The sequence below is a fragment of the Phaenicophaeus curvirostris genome, chromosome 13 (assembly GCF_032191515.1).
Source record: "Phaenicophaeus curvirostris isolate KB17595 chromosome 13, BPBGC_Pcur_1.0, whole genome shotgun sequence".
Taxonomy (NCBI): domain Eukaryota; kingdom Metazoa; phylum Chordata; class Aves; order Cuculiformes; family Cuculidae; genus Phaenicophaeus; species Phaenicophaeus curvirostris.
The window spans coordinates 21729249-21749149 of NC_091404.1; the positions used below are offsets into that span (position 1 = coordinate 21729249).

Genomic DNA, 19901 nt, shown 5'->3' on the forward strand with positions numbered 1-19901 from the left:
TCCCTCTGAAAGATACCTGGGGCCACCTCACTGCCAGAGAGCTGGTTTCACCCACGTCCGTGTGCCCTGCCTGCCGCCCAAACGACAAGGAAAGACCCACAGACCCAACATGGCAAGTAAGTGGCAGGCATTGCATGTTTACCTTCCTCCACTTATCCGTTGAGGCCGATCTTTGAGCAGAAACCCTTTACTGAGGCTCTCGCAGCCCAGTGCCACCCAGACATTCCACAAAGTTACACAAGAGTGCTGTACCAGCAGAAAGCCAGCACGATCCAGTCCCATGATAATTTAGACTCCTCCGTTTGCCTTGCCCCTTGAGAATTACCATGCCAAAGCACTTTTAAGCCATTTATATAGTTTACCATCAATGCCCTTTCTAAGAAAAGTCTTAAGATTCATCAGCATTAAGCTTTTATACTCTGTATTCCTATGCCATCTAATGAGGTTTGCTTACGTTTGAAGGCTGGCATAACCATCAGCACACTCACTATCAGGGCTGCAAACAGAATAAAAGCACTCCTCAATAGGATAACCAAGTTGGACTGCCAAGCATATACAAATCCAGCTCCATCAGTCCAAGGTGCACACTGCTGAGATCAGAGCAAAAAGAGTAAATACAGCAAGAAAAAGACAGCAATGAGCTCACAAGGTGCACAGCAGCAGCACTCATCCAAGAACACTGCATCCCTTTTCCAAAATTCATTGTTAGTAAAGTTTTGTCTTAAGCTTTCAACGCTCAGAAGGTATTTTTAAAGGACTTACCAGATTTCATCAACACATCTATGAAAATTACTATCCTAGTGCAGTAATTCATACTCAGTTTAAAGCAGCTTATTCAGTTTTTTCATCACAGCATTTGTAACGCACTCATTGCTGCACCCACGTGCATCCTACAACCCCCCAAATCCTGCTTAGATCTTAAACCAGCACAAGTTTTACCCTAGTAGGTGGCCTCTAAGTAGCATTTGTCTTTCAATCATCATTTAATATAATACTTTGCACACAAACAGCCAGTAACATTACATGGGAAGCTTCCAGGAGGCCGTCTTGCACATTACAAGACAATTCAAGCACCACATTTCAACAGGCAAATTCACACTCGCCAAGCTAAAAAATATTCAAGAAACAAGCCCATATTTAACTGATTCATTTCACAACAGCTACAGGAAAGAGCCTGAAACCTAGCAACTCTTCCTCTTCTCTCTGCGAGGAATTGCCATTCTTCTGCCAGCTTAAGCACAGATAAAGATTGCCGCTACCAGAGTGTATAAAAGAGCTTCCTGCTGCCAAGGACAGTGGCGAGGGCAGGACCTCCTGTACAGACAGAGCCTCTCACATGGAAAAGAGACTGTTCCAGTCCCAGAGCAGTCACAGCCGCAGAAAGCTCCTTTTGATAGGGAAGAGCTCTCACAAGCTACAGGACACCATCACCCTCCTGCCATAGCATTTAGCCAGCCACAGGAGACAGACTCAGATTGAGAGTTACCAGGCACAGCTCTGCAACTTCTCTTCACAAATTCTAACATTGTCCACATACTTTTTCAAGCCTCACTTTCTGCCCTTCTGACATCCCCAATACATTCTACTAGCAGCAATAGCTATCTGTTATCTTCCAGGTCTCCCAGTGAGCCCTGCTGTAACTGCTTCCAAAGATGAACATTTGCAGCTGCACATGGCAGGGCACACAGGACAAACCAGTACCAACAACTGGTACCGGTGCCCCACCACACTAAGCCAGCAGGAGGTGGAACAGACAATTCTGTCTGTCCTAAGTTGAGACAGGAACAAAGTACTAGGAAATCCAGAACAGGTAGAGTCAGCACAACACAGTATCAACCTTGACAAAACCCTGACCCTGAGCTAAAGTTTCTTTCCTCCCTGGATTTCCTGAATGCAAAGCAGCCATTATATACAGCTGGTCTGTAGGCTTCAGATATTCATGGTTCCCAGGTTCAAGCCTCCAAGCAAACTATTCTAGAGAAAACAGCACAGGGAAAACTCAGACTTTATTGCTCATTTGTCTGTTACAGAACAGAAGTAAGTTCAGTTAAAAACAAATCCCAGGCCACCTTTTATAGATCCTCTACACAACAGGGCACTACTTCACCAAGCACTAAAGATACCAGACTAATACCATGCATCAGTTCCAACTGCTCCAACCAGACAAGCACATCAAATCAAGCTCAGCTGCATGAGCTCTGAACTCAAGACCTCATAAGGCACCCCAATAATCTGAAAACCTTCTCAGTTTTGGCTTTCAGCAAGATTAGTAACAGTAGAGTAAATTTGCAAATTGTTCCCTGTCCTTTAAACATTTCTGGAGGGCAACTGCACCCCAGAGTGCTTCCCACCATGCTGGCCAGGCAATGCGGGCCCCGCTGCCAGGTCAGGAGCAGCACACCAACCCGCAGCGCACACCAGAGCATCGTGCTCTGCACAGCATTGGCAGACGCAATGCCCCCCACCGCAGCCCCAGCAAAACTTACCGACATCTGTTTCTTTCCCCAGTGCCAGTGCTCCACAAAACTGCCCTGGCTCCTCCGTGTCAGGGAGAGGCTGGAATCGGGTCACAAGAAAGTGCTTGCAGTTTCTAAAGGGATTACACTTAATTAAACCAAGCCCCCTTCCAGCAGTCTTAGAGGGCCTTTCATCCCCCTAAGCTCAGCAGGGTGCAGAACAACAGCAGGGACAGCACATCACAGGCACCAGCCCCGGCCCTGCTGCCCTGCAGCCCCCAGGGAGAGCAGGCTGCCCCAACAGCTCCCTAAGGCTCCCCAGCCCTCTCCACCACCCTCCTCCCCACTCACTTGGACACAGCAGTCCCCATTTGGCTAGAGCCATCAGGAAGACATCCCATTCCATCCCACTATGACAATCTGAATAACGCCACCATCATATAGTGGAGGAGGAAGCTTGCCTGCCTTTGACGCACTCAGCACCAGCGACTCAGAAATATGCCTCATCTGCTATAGGTACACATGACAGCATCACCCTCACAGGCACCAGCTGCATCTCGGCTTTAGTTTGGTACCTGGACTGCAGGCTGCACCAGGAACTTTAAAGATTCCCTAATGTTTTTAGAGCAGAGCCTGAAGAAAAAGAACTGATGTTACAGAAAAACTAGGCTTCTTCACACATGCATCAGTTAGTCATCTTGTGTTAAAGACTAAAAACGGACACAAGCAAAGATCATTTTCTGCAAGCATTGATTGTTGTAAGAGCATAAAAACATTGCACCTTCCCCACCCATACCACTGTCTTTGTGCACTAGACAGTGCAGCATCCGAGCTCATTTTGCAGAAGCAGTTGTCGGTTATTCGGTTAGTGCTATTTTTAATGTCATTTCCGACAAAGCCAGACAGATTGGGAGTTGACTGCACCTTTCAGGAATACCCTAGTTATAAACACATCCCAACTGTCTGCACTTCCTGTATGTTAAGATGTAACATGGCACAGCCAGCTACAGACTGGAAATCAAATTTCTGAGGGTATTGAGATGCTCAAGGATCTGGGAGCTTACTGTCTTTCTTGTGCATTACCTTACCTTATGCACTAAACGCTCTGTAAATCTAGCTCAACACAACAAGCTTCAGAGCACTTTACATGAATAGGACACGTGGCTGTCATTAAAGCACAAAAGGTGCCAACTGTAGCAGCCCCTTAGCAAGAAATGGCAGATTTACATGAAGCATACAGCAAAATTTCACCCACTGTTACGCTGAATTCCACAGCTCAGAGTCACCTCCTGAGGGAAACTTCAATTTGTACCTATAATAAAGCTAAAACGTCACCTGCAGAAGGAGGACAGACTTCTCAGTAAGCAGGCTACACCTAACCAGACTTCTGCTTGTGTGCCCTTACTCCTTGCCTAGCAGTGGGGAGCTTAGGCCCCAAAACCGCTGCAGAGCCACGCCTGATTGAAGTCCATTAGAGCTTCGATCAGCCCCGCCGAGCACGCACCAGCAATGCAAGAACGCAGAGCTATGCTGGGGCTGTGTCAATGCCTCTTAACAGGCTGGAGAACTCAGTATTTCAGAACTGTGCAGGCATCCTTTACCCAATTTAATTTGTGATCTGATTTAGGCAGGCAACACATTCAGGAATAAAAGTTCTACTTTAGAAGAAGATTACTACAAAGTTATTCATTCAAAACAATTAAAAAAAAAGGGGGAGAGAGCAGGGAATTCCCCTACCCCCTACACAGAACAGCTTCTAAAATCATTAGTGACACGTTTCCAAGTTAGAGCTACTGGAGTACAACTTCTTCCTTCTCAGCCCAGCAGACAGCAGGCGGTCGCATCCTGCCCGTGGTGGCTCCATACCGGGGCTGCTGGCAACTCGCCGCCCTGGCCAGAGGGCAAATGGGTTTCACTCTGACAGAGGGAGTTGAGAGATGAGAGCACTAACCCAGGGAAAGCAGCCACGGGTGGATCCCCACATTTATAGTCAAGTCCAGCTTACTTGTATACCACTTACTCATAATCTTGTGCAATGGATCAATTCCTCTATTTCTGCCATTTCCTTTCTCATAAATAGACTCTTCATGCACCTCCCTGTGCTTTCCTGTAGCTGTTCCAAGCTGTTAGCTGTTTCTTTAGAGCTAGTTTGAATAGGCCCTTAGAATAACTATTTTTGTACCTGTTTGAGCTTCTTGGAGAACATCAAAACCTAGAGGAGATTAAAAAATATTGAAAATCACCCTGACCCTTTTTCCACAGGATGAGGTGGTGAAACTCCAAGCAAAACCATTCACGTTCTATGCTCTAGGTAGCTTTGGGTTTTGTTTGGGATGGTTGCATGCAAACCTGTATGTGCCTGCTCTCTGGAGAAGCACCTACCGCTACAGCCTTTGCGCCCTCACAGCAGGGCTCGCAACCACACTTCTGTGTCCAAGGTGAACCACATCCCCTACAGCTCTCCAAAGGGCAGGCAGTACGCACCCAAAACGCCAGCAACAGTAGAAGCAGCGTTCCCACAGAAGCTGTGTGCCCCTCCGAGGCAAACAAGCATTGCAGGTCGCACTGCACACTGCATACCCACGTTCTGATCCCAGCTGTTCCCATCATAACTCGGCTCCAGCAGTCCCCACCACCACTGGGCACATGTTGGACTTCGAGCAGACACTGGGAGGGCAGCTTTTCCCCCCACCCCTAAACTTGCCTTAGCCCGATTCTTCCCTCCCCAGCTTCATTCCAAAGGCAGGGGATGCCAGGTGCCATTAACAGCTGCAAAGGCCCAGCTCCACAGGTTACGTGGAGTGCCTGGGAGCTAAAACACGTTTCCAGACAGCCAAGACACTTTCCAACCTCAGCATCCAGTGGATGTCTGCCAAAAGCACCAGCAGCTCTTTTGCTGGAAGGGGCTTAAAACAAGACCAAGACAGGATGCTAACAAGACAGGCACTAGCTGAAGAGGCACCACACTGACAGCGAGCACTTGAGGCTGGCCAGCCAACAAACTAAACACCCCCTCCCTATGTAGATCTCTTAACTCATCCGCTGTTAAGAACTGCTGTAGGGGTAACTTGGGACTGAGGACAAATTAAAAAGCCATGCTCATAAATTCTGCTTATCATTCCAGAGACTCTACACAGGGAAGACAGCACGGAGATCACTGCTGTGACTGAGCTCTTCCTTTCAAAGGATTCTCATCTTCAGATAAAAAACTCAGAAGCATACTGTTTCCCTGTGCTATGTTCTTCAGCTGAGGGACACCGAGCGTTCCAGCCCCTGGGTAAGGAGAGGGGCCGTGCACAGGGCAGCCTGTCCCAGCCACCCCAAGCACTGCCTGGGTGTGGCAGGGAGAGCCTTCAGCCAGCTCACAGCTTATGCAGCATCTGAACAACAGCCAGACTTCTAGGAGCTAGAACACAGCCCTACTGTGGGATCAGACTGCCCAGACTATGAGCCATCCCTCCAAATTTAACTGCCAGCACAACTGAGCGTGAGGTAACGCTGTTTCATCATCCTGTGACTTTCAGCTTTATCATTTCCAGTGTGCTAGACAAATCCTGCAACTTCCTTTTGGTACAGGGCCCCATTTCAGCTGGCTGCCTTCTCAGACCTATTTAGGTCATGGCTCCCTAGAACACAGGGTTTCCCCGAAATGGTTCAGTTCTAGAATTTTTATATTCAAGTTTCCCCACCCACATTTGCTTTCCTCACCACCAACCTATTTTAGGTTCTCAACAGCTCTTTTGGGACTGTTCATGGTTTCTAAGAGACCAGCTTGTGATTGCTGAAGTGCCTTTTGTTATTTTAAGCTCTATCTTGTTCAAGCATTTGAGCTTTCCTAATATAGAAGGGGGTAGCCACAACACTGGGGTACAGAGCCCCGTGTCCTGAAAGGCTCTGAAAGAGCATAGAGCTGTACGGGGCACGCTGACAGCAGTGCTGGACAGTGCAGGGTATGGTCCTACCACCACGGCAAGCCATCCCGAACAGCCTGCACCATCCCACTGCTGGCTTTACATCAGCACTCCGTGACTGCACCATGAGCGGGACCAAAGAATGAACAAGGCCAGGAATAACTCCTACTATTTTTTCCAGCAGCACCACTGCATTGGTCCCATTCACTCCATTTCCAGGGGCACTGCTACAGCACAGATTACAAGGAAGAGGGAAGGGTAAGACAGCTTTTCAGGTACAACTGGACAAGATGGGCCAAGCTATTGAGCTACTTCTTGCTCCTGGCTTCCAGGCACTCCAGCAACAGCCTTTGCAGTAGCTCCAACACACAAGCCCTTGGCAAGGCTTACCCTTCATCTAGCCCCATGCACACACATGCCACTAACCCAGTTTTCCACTGAGAAAGCAGAACAGAACTGATGCTCTATTGAGTAGGGCTGTCTGCACAAGGCAGGGACACAGACAGGAGCAAAACTTCACAGTGGCAGCAAGCCATCAAAGCTCTCAAACATGCAACTAAATTGATCTAGTTCATTCAAGGCTGCAATTAAAATGCACACTCTCGAAAAGAGGAGATATCCAGCAACCAGCTTTTTTGCAGCATGAATGAAAGACAGTTTCAAAGCTGAACCATAGGAGAAGCAGCTGGTTACCTCTACCAACTGTCACTTTTGGTGCTTAGTGGCAGAAGAGACTCTACTCAGAGGTGAGCAAAGTACAGAGCGAGCGACAAAGCCTATTATATGGCATTTATCAGAACTGTAGCAGCAAACAAGAAGCAGGACAGCCTTCTGTCAGGTTTCTGCTAATTATTTAGTGTTCATCAGTACAAACACTAAGATAGCACCCTACTTCCTGCCCATAACGACGAAGCAGGTATTGTTCAGGACACCTCATCGTCAGTGGATTGCTCTGATCTTTCGGCAACTGAGAAGTCACAGTCATTCCATTTGCTGTATCTTTTGATAGAGAGATTCAAGACAGATACTACAGTGATATATTCTCACAGCTGAAGATACTGATGTGTATCCTTATTCAAAAGGGCTCCCTACCCTGTCCTGTTAGGTGTACAAAGGGGACCAAACTGAGTATAATATGCTGCACTGCAGCTTGAAGTCAACCTTCAACTTGAGATGTCGCTAACTAACCACACCACAAGATAAAGCAAAAACCCCACAAACATGACGGGGTGTTGAGTTTTAACTTGCATCTGCATGTATGCTGTCACCACAATACCCTCAGCATACATTATGTCCACCACCAATGCAGAAGGCATCGCTGTCTACAGAATCCACATGGTCTGAAATGCTTAAATCAACAAGTCATGGAAAGAACAAGAACATTCCAAGTCCTCAACAACTTACTGCTAGAACTTACTGCTTCCACTCCCTTGTGGCTGGGTCAGAACACCATCCTTGTGAAGCGCAGTTTAGTGTTTTAAGCCATAAAAAGATTAGGTCAGCAGGTGCTTTTGGCTTTTTGAACACCAAGTTCAGATAACAGAGGCTCCTTGCTTGCTTTTCGGAGCAAAGGACTAATGTTAAAGCAGAAAGGAAAGCACGTCCTCTGAGTATTCCAGGAGAGAACAAGTTATAGTTCAGCTCCCATAAAGGCAGCACAACAGAGCTGCAGGCTGGAGGACTAAGATACACTGTTTATTCAAGTACCTTCTTGGTTTAGCGATAGTATGGTGCTGAGTAAGAATACTCTCACAGCCCATCACCTTCCCAATCATGGACTCAGAGCTTTCAGGTATCACAAGTAATACCAGCCTTTGCTGACCCCATTATCCAAGTTGTGCGTAACCTCACAGGTTTTGAGGCAGCTCAAAAGGAAGAGTCACATGTAACAGTTCATTCCCACAGCAGCTTCTGGTTCTCTAGGAGGTTGGGAATATTGCCTAGAACACAATTATTTTACTGCTCTCTGCTTCCTGCACTTCATCAATGCAAACATATTCACATGTTGAGTGCTCCTTTGTGAAAAATACAGATATCGCAACAAAAACCCAGTTGCTGCACAGCACATTCCCGGTTTCCCTGATATACAGACATACGTAGGGGCAAATGAAATAATCACGTTAGCAAAATTGCTATTGATGTTTAAGCTTCTGCTCTCCTAAGACTCACAGGGCAGTTATCTTAGCACCTGGCACGTAACTTAGAGCAGTTACAAACAGTAAAGTAGAAAAGTAACACCTATCTCAGGCCTGCTGCACTGTGTCTGTATTCATGAACACTATCAAACAAAACTTAGTAGAATGCATTAATGTGATGAGGAGCATAATCTCACACCATCCCTAAAGGACAAGAAACATCCCAAACAACCAAAACATCACCATTCTGCATGCTGTTACTGCATGGACACCAGGTACCCCATGGTCTCAGCTGCACCACAAGCTACAATACAAGTAAATTTCTTTCAACCTATCCTGCTTTCCAGGCAATTTTGCTTTCTTGACAGACATTCAGAGAGAAATAAGGTTGATTCGTAAGTGCTTACTAAGGAGAAGAGGAAAATCAGATATGCAGATGGACAAGAATGGCTCAAGGCTACAGGAATTCATCAGTTTTACTTTAAAAAGAAAATGCATGGAGAACATAGGAAGGCATATGATCACAGAACAGCAGTTCTCCAACACGCTGCAAGTAAGATTCTGACAGCAAGTTAACACACTCCCCCTAAAAAAAAAGAACCCCCCTGGGGTTTTACTGCATTTCCACTCCAGTACAGGGAAGTCTGTTCTCCCAGGTAGCCTTCCTCTATCGAACAGATAGGTTGACCAACAGAGCTCAAAACCTGCAAGAGAGTACAGCTCAGGCCAGACCCTGCATGCCATGCCATTCCCATGCACTGCTTCAGATATCCTCATCCTGATCTCTTCTGAGACTCCATGTTTCTCTGCACAGGATCTCTGCTGGCAGAGAAAGGAGTCTGTCTCTTCCCCCTCCTAGACCATCAACCCATTCTTGTCCAACCATACATTTCTCTAGAGACCAGATCAGATCCAGAGCTTTTTACGTCCCCTAAGGGCACCCCTGCGCTTCTGTGTGTAGCTGCTATAAACTGGCAATGGCCAAAGGGAAAGAAACCTAGCACAGCCAAATGCTGCATTTCTTAACCTGGGAATGGGATGAGAATCAAGCACTATTTCTTCATCCAATGTTTGGGTTTTTTAATAGGTTCCTCAGAACAACTACAGCTTCAGAGATGGTAGAACAGCTAGGAAAAACATTTTTCAGGAGTCATACCATTAAAAACCTCTTTACAGAGTGTGTTCTCCCCATTTAGTACAAGTTCAACAAGCTGTTACACAAGGCCCTGGAGGATCTCACATTCATACAAGGGGACATACCCTCTCCAGGCTGTGCCGGAAGGAAGCGGTGCTGCATCACCACCCACACACTGCAGCTGCTGCAGTCACAACTGTCTCTGGCTGGTGCCAGGCCCAAACTGCTGCAGGTTCAGGCTTTACAACTCTGGACAGTTGCAGCTGATCCCAAGGGTTTACAGCAAGACTGCCAGCAACTGTCCCTGCCTACACCCCTGCCAAGCATTTGCTGCACAACCTTCACAAATTACAGCAACAGTCAGCATCAGGTACAACGGGTGGGCTGTGCACCCACAGCTTCCAAAGCACTGGAATGCTCCACCGAGAAACAGTCATGGAAGCGTTAAGGAGGTTTTCTCAAAAGAGTAGCCTTCCATTAATCCAGAGACTCCAGCCTGCTTTAGAATTTTGGATGGGATAAACCCAAATTCCTTTGATGCAGTGTTATTGGCCGCACTATGCAAATTGTACTGTTCCGAAACAGCTCCAGGGAAAAGCAAGCCATGAACTGGCTGCTTATGAGTGCTCTTAATTTACATCAATTAATTGCTCTGGATTATTCCTGGGCAGGGAGGGATTTCCTCTTTTCTGCGTCTGCACAGCAGAGACTCCTTGCAGGATGACACTGATTTCTACTATAAGCATTTAGCTGAGAGACAAACTAGAGGGGGACAGACCGGAGGAGCCAGGTCTTAGAATGCTTTTCCAAGTGGACCTCCCTGTAGTCCTCAGGGACTGAGCACAGATAGCAGCTCGATTGTGGAAATTCAGGGAGGGGCACAGAAAGTGGGGAAAAGGAAAAGGGAGGGGAAAAAAAAAGAAAAAAAAAAAAAAGTCCACCAAATAAGGTTGTTTGAGCTGCCCCAAGCCAGGAAAGAGTCCAGGAGATGACGTAGCTGGAGGAAGCTTTCAGTCAGCTTCCTTTAGCACCTGGAGCAGGGCCAGGGCTACCTCCGCCCGAGGAATTCTCTGTAAAGTGTCAGTGGATCAGCATTGGGCAGGCCAGGCAGCAGCTCAAGAAGGGTCTGCTCCCCACACACCCAGCTGCTCCGGGAAAAAGGCAGGAGGCACTGGAACCACTCAGCTACAGTTCATCAGTGGCCTTCTGCACAGCTGCCCAGGGTCCTCAGCAAGCCTGGGTGGAGCATTTCACACCAGACCAGGCATCACACACAAAACAACTGAAACAAGCTTCCTCTAGAGGCAGTGGTGCCATTTCCTGCCACAAAAGGAGTCCATATTAAGACATCTTATGAACCGTCCTCAGGAGAAAAGCAAGAGTTGTAATTAACCTTCAGGGGTGATTAATCAGATAAGGCAGAGTCACCCAGGGGAAGCGCTGCCTCCCCACGCAGGTCCAGCAAAGGGCCTATCTGTAACGTTCAGGGACATTCAGGGCAAGAAGCAGGATACATCCAACCCCTGACACCGGGCACTCTGCTCCCATGGGATTCTTACAGCAGGAGCAGATCGAAAGCTTTCCTCCAGCTCCTTCCGTTACATGCACCGCACCAACCTGCTTCTTCCTCATCAGCTTCAAACAACATATCAAGAGGTCAGAAATGAAAGAAAGGACTCAGCTAAAACCTTTAGCCTTCTAGAATCTCCACTGTGTCCACCACTCTTCAGCCTCACACTGTCACATTAATTTTCTAAAGACTGGACCAGGACTACCAACTCAGTTCAGGCACTCGGAAGAGTAATGGCTCGCTACAGCCTGGAGCACCCCTAACTGATGTTTTCTGCACAGCACTGTCAGCCCAGGACAAGGCTCACCACGGGAAGGAGAGGGGAGATTTTACCAGGACATGAAAACAAAGCAAATGCTAAGTTTCTCTCAATGGTGTTCTCCAAAATCCCTGTTTAACTTTTCCAGAGAAAGCCCAGGAGTACTAAATAAATTTTGCCCACTCTCAGGCTTAACTGCTTCCTCTGCACAACAGGTTAAAATCCCTGCTACTCCCACAGAATCTGGGAACTCAGCTGATAAAGACGATACCAGCTAGGGCAGAAAGGCCTTACCTGCTTTGTAACACCCCATGATAGGTACAGAGCTACAGACAATCCTCTGTAGACCAGTCCAGAAGTTGACCTGGTTCCACTGTACACTCCACATGTTCTGGACATTGCTGCTTCTGCAGTCCCAAGTCAGACAATGCTCACAAAAAGCAGGGACAGATACTTCAGTAAAGCCACGTCCAGGGGAGCTCTCAAACACACTGTTCTACAACCAACCCGTTTATCTGACGGAGCTAGAAGGGTTCTACAGAGGGAGCCTGCTTAAGCTAGCACCAATACTACACCAGAGCCTGCCTGACTCTGCTCAGCACTGCCAAGCTTCCCAAGGCATGCCAAGCAAGGGAGAGGAGACAATACCAAAGGGCTGGTCCCCAGATAAGACAGAGGCATCTGGAATGCTTCTGGTGCTCCTTCACAGCATAGCAAGATCCAAACCCAGGGCATCAAAGGAAAAGAGTCCATCATTACAAACCATGGTTTGCATCACTGTCCACCCTTAGCTTTCAAAGCCTCTAGCAAATTCCACACACAAAAAAAAAAATGCAGCGCTCTGCTTATAGTGTGCACTTCCCTGCAGTGTTTTGTACCAAGTAGCTACACATCAAGAAACGGATTATCCAGAAGATTCTTCGATTGCTATCACAGGCTCTCAGTCACCTCTTTCCAAACAGACCTCTGGTTGGAAACCTTTGTGGTTCCAAAGAGCGAAGGGAGACATGCTTCCAGGAGTTCTGGAAACCAACTGGGAACTGAGACCACCCCACAGACAGGGTCCCTTAAAGGCTTTAATGGCCATCACTACACTGAGGTTTAGAAACTATTAAGGGAAAAAAGCAACAGCAAGAGACTTTAAAAAAAAAAATCCTAAATGGGTATCAGCTCTCTAATACTATGAATCTTGCTCTTCTTTTGTCCCAAAGGCTTCATACTGGTCCAAGGTGCTTTTCTCTGCAGCAACACTTTGCCCTAGAAACCTGGAGATGTATTTAATGTTCTGGACAGAGAGGAACACTTAGTTCTGTTAATACAATAAGAGGAGTCCAAACTTTAACATACCTTGTTTTTAAGCTTTCTGTATAAAAGAGATTAGCTCTGACTAAACCCATTCTCTATAAGTAAGAACTATGTTACCTAAAGCAGAACTGCTCAAGCCCCAGAGACAGGACAGCGGAATTCCTCCCTCATCCACTATGGATGCTCACATTCCAACTTGTCTGTGGCCTACCCATTCATACAGCCACAAGGTAAGTGCAAAATAGTTAATGAATCCTGATAGAGTAATGTTGCTATTTCTAATAATAAAGTATCAGCCCATTAGATGAGCATGACTGGCACAAAAAAGGTCACTTTCCCTCTCACTCCTCCAACTAAGACAGTTTTTGTAATCCTAAAGTTCAAGTGATTAACAGCGGGGCTTGGACTAGCCATCAACCCAACAGCTCATTCATTTCTACCAGGATTTGGAACTGAGCATGACTTCCAGCTCTGCCCAGCCCAGAATGACTCAGAGGCCGGAGCACCAGTCAGTAGGGATGAGATCAGAGCCAGATCACAGTCAGACCTCTCGCAGCTTGACAATGGCTCACCAGACACGTTTTAGCATTCTGATTTCCACTCCTCTGCAACAGAAAACAGGGGGGTATTACATGCCCTCTTTGGTGCGTGCTTTAACTGCTTACATCTAGCAAACTTTACAGAACAAAACCATTATAAGTCAGAGTTGGTTGCTTAACTGTAAGATCACTAGATGGAACAGCAAAACTCTCCTGCAGAGAGCACGGCTGGATCAGCAGGCCGATCCATAATGGACTTTCCGCACAGCCTGCCAGGCCTCCAGCAGCCGAAACCCCAGTCGTGCAGACACTGCGCTTCACAAGGGCAAGCCATGTGCCACCAGTTCGAAGGTTACCAGAGTTAATCCTGTATCCCCATTAACCGCGTACCAAAGCACGGTGCTGCTCATAGCGAGCCTCACGTAACAAGACGGCAATCTCTAGCTAGCTGTGTTAACATTTAGCCTAGCTTAACCACCAGCAGAGCCTCGGAACTCAACAGGTTCTTCTGCTCAAGCCGTGGAGCAGCATGTTCTGTCAGCCCAGTGAGATGAGTGATAAGAGCTACCAAGCACTTCAGACACAAATGTTTTTCCTGCCCAGCCAGAACCGTTCCCTGGAACATTTCCTTCATCTGTCATCTTCACAATGGATTTATTTTTGTGATGAAGCCCATGTACAGCTACCTCCGACTGCTTGAGCTTCACCCACATCTGACCCCGACTGAGGGAAGTCACTGGCATTCCACAATTCCATTAAGTGTTTATTAACAAATCTTAAGCTAGCATACCAGCAGTCATGTTGCTTTCACATGAAGAACCGATTACAGTTATGCCAGCGCATCCTGTTCCTGCAAACCACAGCTCAAGAAACAGAAGTGTCAAACGCTCCCTCAGCCGGGTGTGCAGCTCGGGCGGCGCGGCAGGAAACCGGAGCGCGCAGCTGCCGCCCCGCCGGCACAGACACCCGAGCCGCGCGCGACGCCGCCCCGCCGGCACCACCGGCTCCTCTCTCCGCCCGCCCCGCTTTCCAGAAGCAGAACTGCTCCGTCAGACCCCGCGAGCGGCGGCCGCGACCGGAGCCCGGCCCAGGGCGTGCCCGGGGCCTCGCCAGCTCGGGATTCCCCGGCTGATCCGCGCCCAGCCCAACCGCAAACGCGGGCGGAAAGGTCCCAGCCGCATCTCACAGAGAAGCGCCCCAGCCCGAGCGGCTCCCGCTAACGCCGCCCGGCGCGTCGCCCGTGCTTGGGGGAGAAGTAAATCCCTGCTAACCACCGTCGATACTCGAAAGGAGGCCTTGCCAGAACTTCAGACATTACCATCTTAGGCTCTAAGTGGCCCGAATTCGCTATCCCTTAAAGCTGTTGAACTCGGTTATGGTCTCGGAGGGCGGTATCGAGGGCAGCAGGAAAAGCGGAAGGCAGGCATAGACATTCAGCATCTATTCTAAAGTAACAAAATTAAACTATCCATAAAAAAAAACCTAAACCAAAACAAAAAAGACAGCAGGGGTGGATTCCGTTTCCCCTCGCTCTCGCACAGGGCCGGGGGTCCGTGGGGTTTTCCTCTCCGCCGACGGACCCGCAGGCTCGGCCCCGGGCAGGCTCCGCACCCCCCGCCCGGAGCCGCCGCCCCGCGGGCCGGGAGCGCCCCCCCCGCCGCCCGCAGCCCCCGCGCGGCCGCCTTCCCGCGGGGCGGCGACCCTGCCCGGGGCGGCGCTGCCCGGGGCCCCTCTCTCCGCCGCGGCACCCACCGTTTTAGGCATCTTGGCGGCGGACGGTGCTGGTCAACTCCCTCCGATTACGCCGCTGGCGCCTCCGCGCTGCTTCTAACGGGACCCCGCGCCGCAGCCCGCTGCCGCTCACCCGCCCAGCCGCGGCACCGCCCCTCCTCGCACCGCCCTCCCGGCACCGCCCCCCGGCACTCCCCTCCCGGCACCCCCCGCCCCGGCACCCCCCGCCCCGGCACCGCCCGCCCCGGCACCGCCCGCCCCGGCACCGCCCCTCCCGGCACCGCCCGCCCCGGCACCCCCCTCCCGGCACCGCCCCCCGGCACCCCTCTCCCGGCTGGTCCGCGGTGCCGCCGCGGTTCTCGCGGTTCTCGCCGCTCGAGGCGGCCTCAGTCGCGGCCTCGGGTCCGGCTCCCGCGGCCTCCGCGGCTTGGGGCCTCTCGGCGAATTGCGCGATGGGGACAGCCCGATTCCGCCCCCGTCGCAGCTTCTGTTCCAGCATTTCTTCGTAAGACTGAGCCGACGGCTTGCGGGCTGTAATGGTTCTTTTTAACACAAAAAAGAGAGAAAAGAAAACAGATAGAGAAAAGAAGACTGGGCTGTGTTTCCAAGTAGTGGCATATAATGTGGAAGATGATCTCAGCGCTAATCATTTCAGATAAACGACCCTTTACGAGTTTTCCCATTTAAGTCTCATCTCCATTCATTTTGCCTGAGACTTAGATCTATTTTTGGAAGCTTTAAAAATATACAGGGTGTTGCCAACCATTTTTATTCCGATGCAGGAACACTTACACTGAAGACATGACTCAACTCCTGCTCCAATGGCAGTTTTTCCCAGGCAAACGCCAAACCCTGATCCATGGCACTGTTGTCTAGGGAAGCATTGCAGCTCTTTCTGGGATAGAACATGGACTAGATTCAATCCCCCCCAGAATGTTACTGTGTAGGAGAAGCTGCCTGTTGAGCCAATCTTCCTGCACTGTGACAAATTTCCATCGTCTGCTTGAGTTTATCCATGAAGAGCTAAGAAACTTTCCCGGCTTTATTTGCCTTTGGCCACAGCAAAACCCTAATGCAGGTATAATAATAGGGTTTCCCTCAGGTCCACACCCATCCTGCCTGTTTCCTCAGGGGATTTACACCAGCAGGGTTAAAATTGCATAGCTGAACCATGCAAGAACCATTTTTTCCTTTTTAATTGGCTGTAGTTAGAAAAAGTCAATATTAAGGAGAGCAGAAGCCACAGCCCATTCAAGTTTTCTTTGTTTGCTGGCATTTGCCCACATGGTTGTGTTCACCGTGTGTTATTCTGCATTGGAGACCTCTGACAGTACAAGTGGATGCACAGTGGGCTGCACCGGAGCTGCTGGTGTTTCTAGAGAAGACACAAATTTACCTGCCTTGATGCATGAGAGAGTTGTTTATTACAGAAAATAACCTTCTTTCCCCTCCATATCTGCAGGAAGTAGCTCTCTTGTTTCCTCTTGCAGTCATGCGAACAGAGGAAGAAGGTTTATGAGGAGTCTCAAAATGTCATCCAGCAGTATCAAATCCCTATTTTGTGGCCCACTAGTGGGCTGCAGAACATCATACCTGCACATGCTGCTTGACATACACGCAGGCAACAGAGCCAGTTCTGCATAGCATTTGCATCTGGCAGAAAGCGCTGAGGATGCAGGAAGTTTATAGAATTTGGATTTTAATATTTTGAGTTCAAGGAGATAAAAGTGAAGCATAGTCAGAAGGTTGTTCCTGTTTACTACTATTCCTATTTCTTGATGCATTTGCGGGAGCGGAATGTTTTCAGAAGCATAAGGAATAGAGAAATAGGATGGTGTAAGGTAGGACAGAACAGCATAGCATAGCATAGCAGCAAACTCATCAGTGCCCATCATGTCCTCATACTGATACTTACAATGTCATTGTAGTAAAGATTTCAGGCAATGGCAATCCAGTAAACATTTCATTCCAGCAACACATACTACAGGAGCCACTCCCACAACAACCAGTGCAGAGGCAGATACTGCCTGCATAGCCTGCCTAGGTAACATGAGCTTTCTTGGAACAAAATCCAAATCCTGTATTGCCCCACTACAATGTGCAGGAACAGTTAAGTACCTCACCGCACCACCCTGTATTTCATTAACCCACCCCTGGGCTGTGCCTTCTCTCTGAGGAAATGGATTGCTTTGAAAAATTGGCTCATGAATCTCAAGAGGAATTACTGCGAGTCTTGTCTCAGTTTACCTAAATAATGTTTTGTTACTGGGATGCTGACAGTCTTAATTAACAGTTGCAATGCACTCTCAGGGCTGAAAGTAAGAAAATTATTATGGTATTACTCAGCTTCCCAGGATTCATTTGGTATTATGAGTATTCTTGGGGATTAGCAGGGAATCTGCTTTATTCAGAACTGGTTTGTGTCTTATTAGTCAAACCACCAGTCCCTGGAGAATCCTCTGCACATGTTGGGATCTTATGGTGGAAAGGTGTTAAAAGTACTGCTAGAAACACTGCTAAGCACCTGCAGTAACCACAAGAGGAGGTTTCATACTCCAGATCTTCACCCAAGCTGGATGCAAGAAACTAATACACTCCCTTTGCCCCAGCACAGCTGCTCTTGGTAAATAAACAGGGAATGTAAAGCCCTGTTTCTCTGGACAAATAAAAGATAGAAAACAACAAGAGGAAAAGAGCTGAGTAGCTCTTTGCATTTCAGAATAGAGATGGCAATGCAGTGTTACTTTAACTGTACATTTCAGCACAAAGGACACTCGGTCCATCTGAGCCTGATGGCTGGTATCAGTGTTGTGCAACAGGACAAAGAAATGTCAAAATAATGCAAGGCTCACCACATACAAACTCCACTCCCTGTGTGGAGGTCTTGAGCATGACCTTCGGGACTTATACTCCTGGCCATAAGATCCTGTTCCTTAGAAACACACAAAACATGTCAAAACCCAGTGCCCACCTACTGTTCCAGGTTGCCAAGCAGCTGATCTCCCAAGACATTCCTTGGCCTTGGGTGACCTGCCCATTTCTCCCCTGGCTGCAGATAAAGCACTGACTTGCAGACATGTGCGGGCTGACACCTGCTTCAAATGGCATAAAGTTAGGAAGCTGCCTCATCCACGACAAATGACCACAGAATATGCTTTTTTCCTCAGGTTTTTTCCTCCTTTCCATGAAAACGCAGATGATTTTGCATTAATTGAAATGGTACCTGTTGGAGGGAGTACCCAGATCTTCCTATACCACATGATACATCAGGCATCCTGGCTTGTTAACATCAAAATGTAGCAAATATCCCTTTCACTGCCCCCAGACCTACATGGACAGACCTACTCTGTTAGTCCTACAACCACACCCTGCCCCACTGACTCAGTCCCTGCCCCACTGACTCAGTCCCTGCCCCAGGCCTCTTCATGTCCACAGTGAGCCAAAACAGAAAGGCATCAATGAACCGCAAAGTTTAGGAAGCCAACAATGTTCCTGGGTAGCATATTCCAGGTGCTGAGCGAGCAACACATTGGGTATTGATCCCTCTGTCCTAATCTGAAGCAGCCATCCATCCTTCTCACATCTCAATTGCCACATCTGCAATACTGGGGTAACGTCTTCCATCAGAAGCCTTAAGTTTTTTTGAGGAAAAAGTGCATTAACTGCTGTACAGTCCTTCCTGGTTTGTCAAATCCTTTGTGCGCTGTGTGTCTGCTTCCCTCCAGCTGTATTTTCTTGCAGTTTCCATCTTAGAGTATTTAGAGGAAGCAGACCAACAAAACACAAATAAGGTATTTCTTTCTTTTTAGAAGATTCCCTTTCAAACAGTCTGTGTTTCTGTGAAGACTAATACTGGCTCCACATGCTGGCAGCACACTTTTCACCTACAGCAGGCAAAGACATTTTTGTCTGATTTTCTAGGTCATTTTGAGTTTTGCTGACTTCATGTTTTAATGCCAGCACACTTCAGCAGAGATGAGATTGGATCTGGCACAAATCTCTAGGGGCACAGCCGGGTGATGTTTGACCCATCTTCTTGGGACAAACAAGTCCAACAATGTTTTGTTCATACGTCTGATCCAGAAGAAAAAGCCACCTCTGGACTGGCTCCTTGTGTCAATAGGCTGCCATGTTTCTGGTCTGATACTTAGAGTCTTAAACCTGGATTTACTGCTCTGGTGAAGAACTGCTCTTCTAGATTCTCCTTCACTTTGTTTTTGTGTAGCTTTCCACAATAAATGGAGTCAAACTTTCCAGGATGATTCACCCTGGCTATAAGCAGTACAAATCAGTGGGAATCAAGCACACTTTGCTGCTGTCCCAAATGCGTCATCATAACCTAAACCGCTATCATTTCTACTTTGTCATCTTTACTAATCTCTCTACGCCACCCTGTATTTGTCATAAGGGATTAAGTATCCTCATAAATCCTAGTCATACCACACCACAGTCCTGTGCCATTTTTATCTGTGTCTTACACGGGAACATGGCGTCACATCATGACACAAAACCAAAATTGGAAATATTTAGCATCAAAAGCTACATCTGTCAAAAATCATGGGCAATAACCTGCCCTGCAGAGAACTGAAGCAACCTGCAGTGCGTAAGCATAAAGGGAGGAGCAGTCTTGTGTAGGCAAGTCATTCCTGTGCTGTGGGAATGAAATGAGAGAGACTCAGCATGTGGCCCAAAAGTTCTCCTGCACAAACAAGGATCAATATCCTAGAAACAGGCGAGACAGCATCTTTGATGAGCATTCACACCACACGAACCTCTGCAACCACACCCCACTCCTGAACTACAGTTATCCATCCACCAGCGGATACTCAGTCCCACTGCCAGCTCCCCTGCCATTCAGTC

At 48.2% G+C, this 19901-nt stretch overlaps 1 protein-coding gene across 3 annotated transcripts in view; it reads right to left on the bottom strand.

Annotated features, from left to right (window-relative positions):
* The window catches only part of MSN (moesin), a 35235-nt gene extending 20053 nt beyond the window's left edge, over nt 1–15182 (bottom strand). The window contains exon 1 of one of the 3 annotated variants that reach the window (XM_069867968.1): nt 15063–15182. In XM_069867968.1, the coding sequence (XP_069724069.1) occupies nt 15063–15074 (12 nt within the window). In that variant the 5' untranslated portion in view covers nt 15075–15182. Of the gene's footprint in view, nt 1–2486; nt 2508–14628; nt 14650–15062 lie in introns of those variants that run through there. The other 2 variants (XM_069867970.1, XM_069867969.1) reach the window with 2 other exon arrangements.
* Between the last annotated feature and the right edge of the window lie 4719 nt (nt 15183–19901).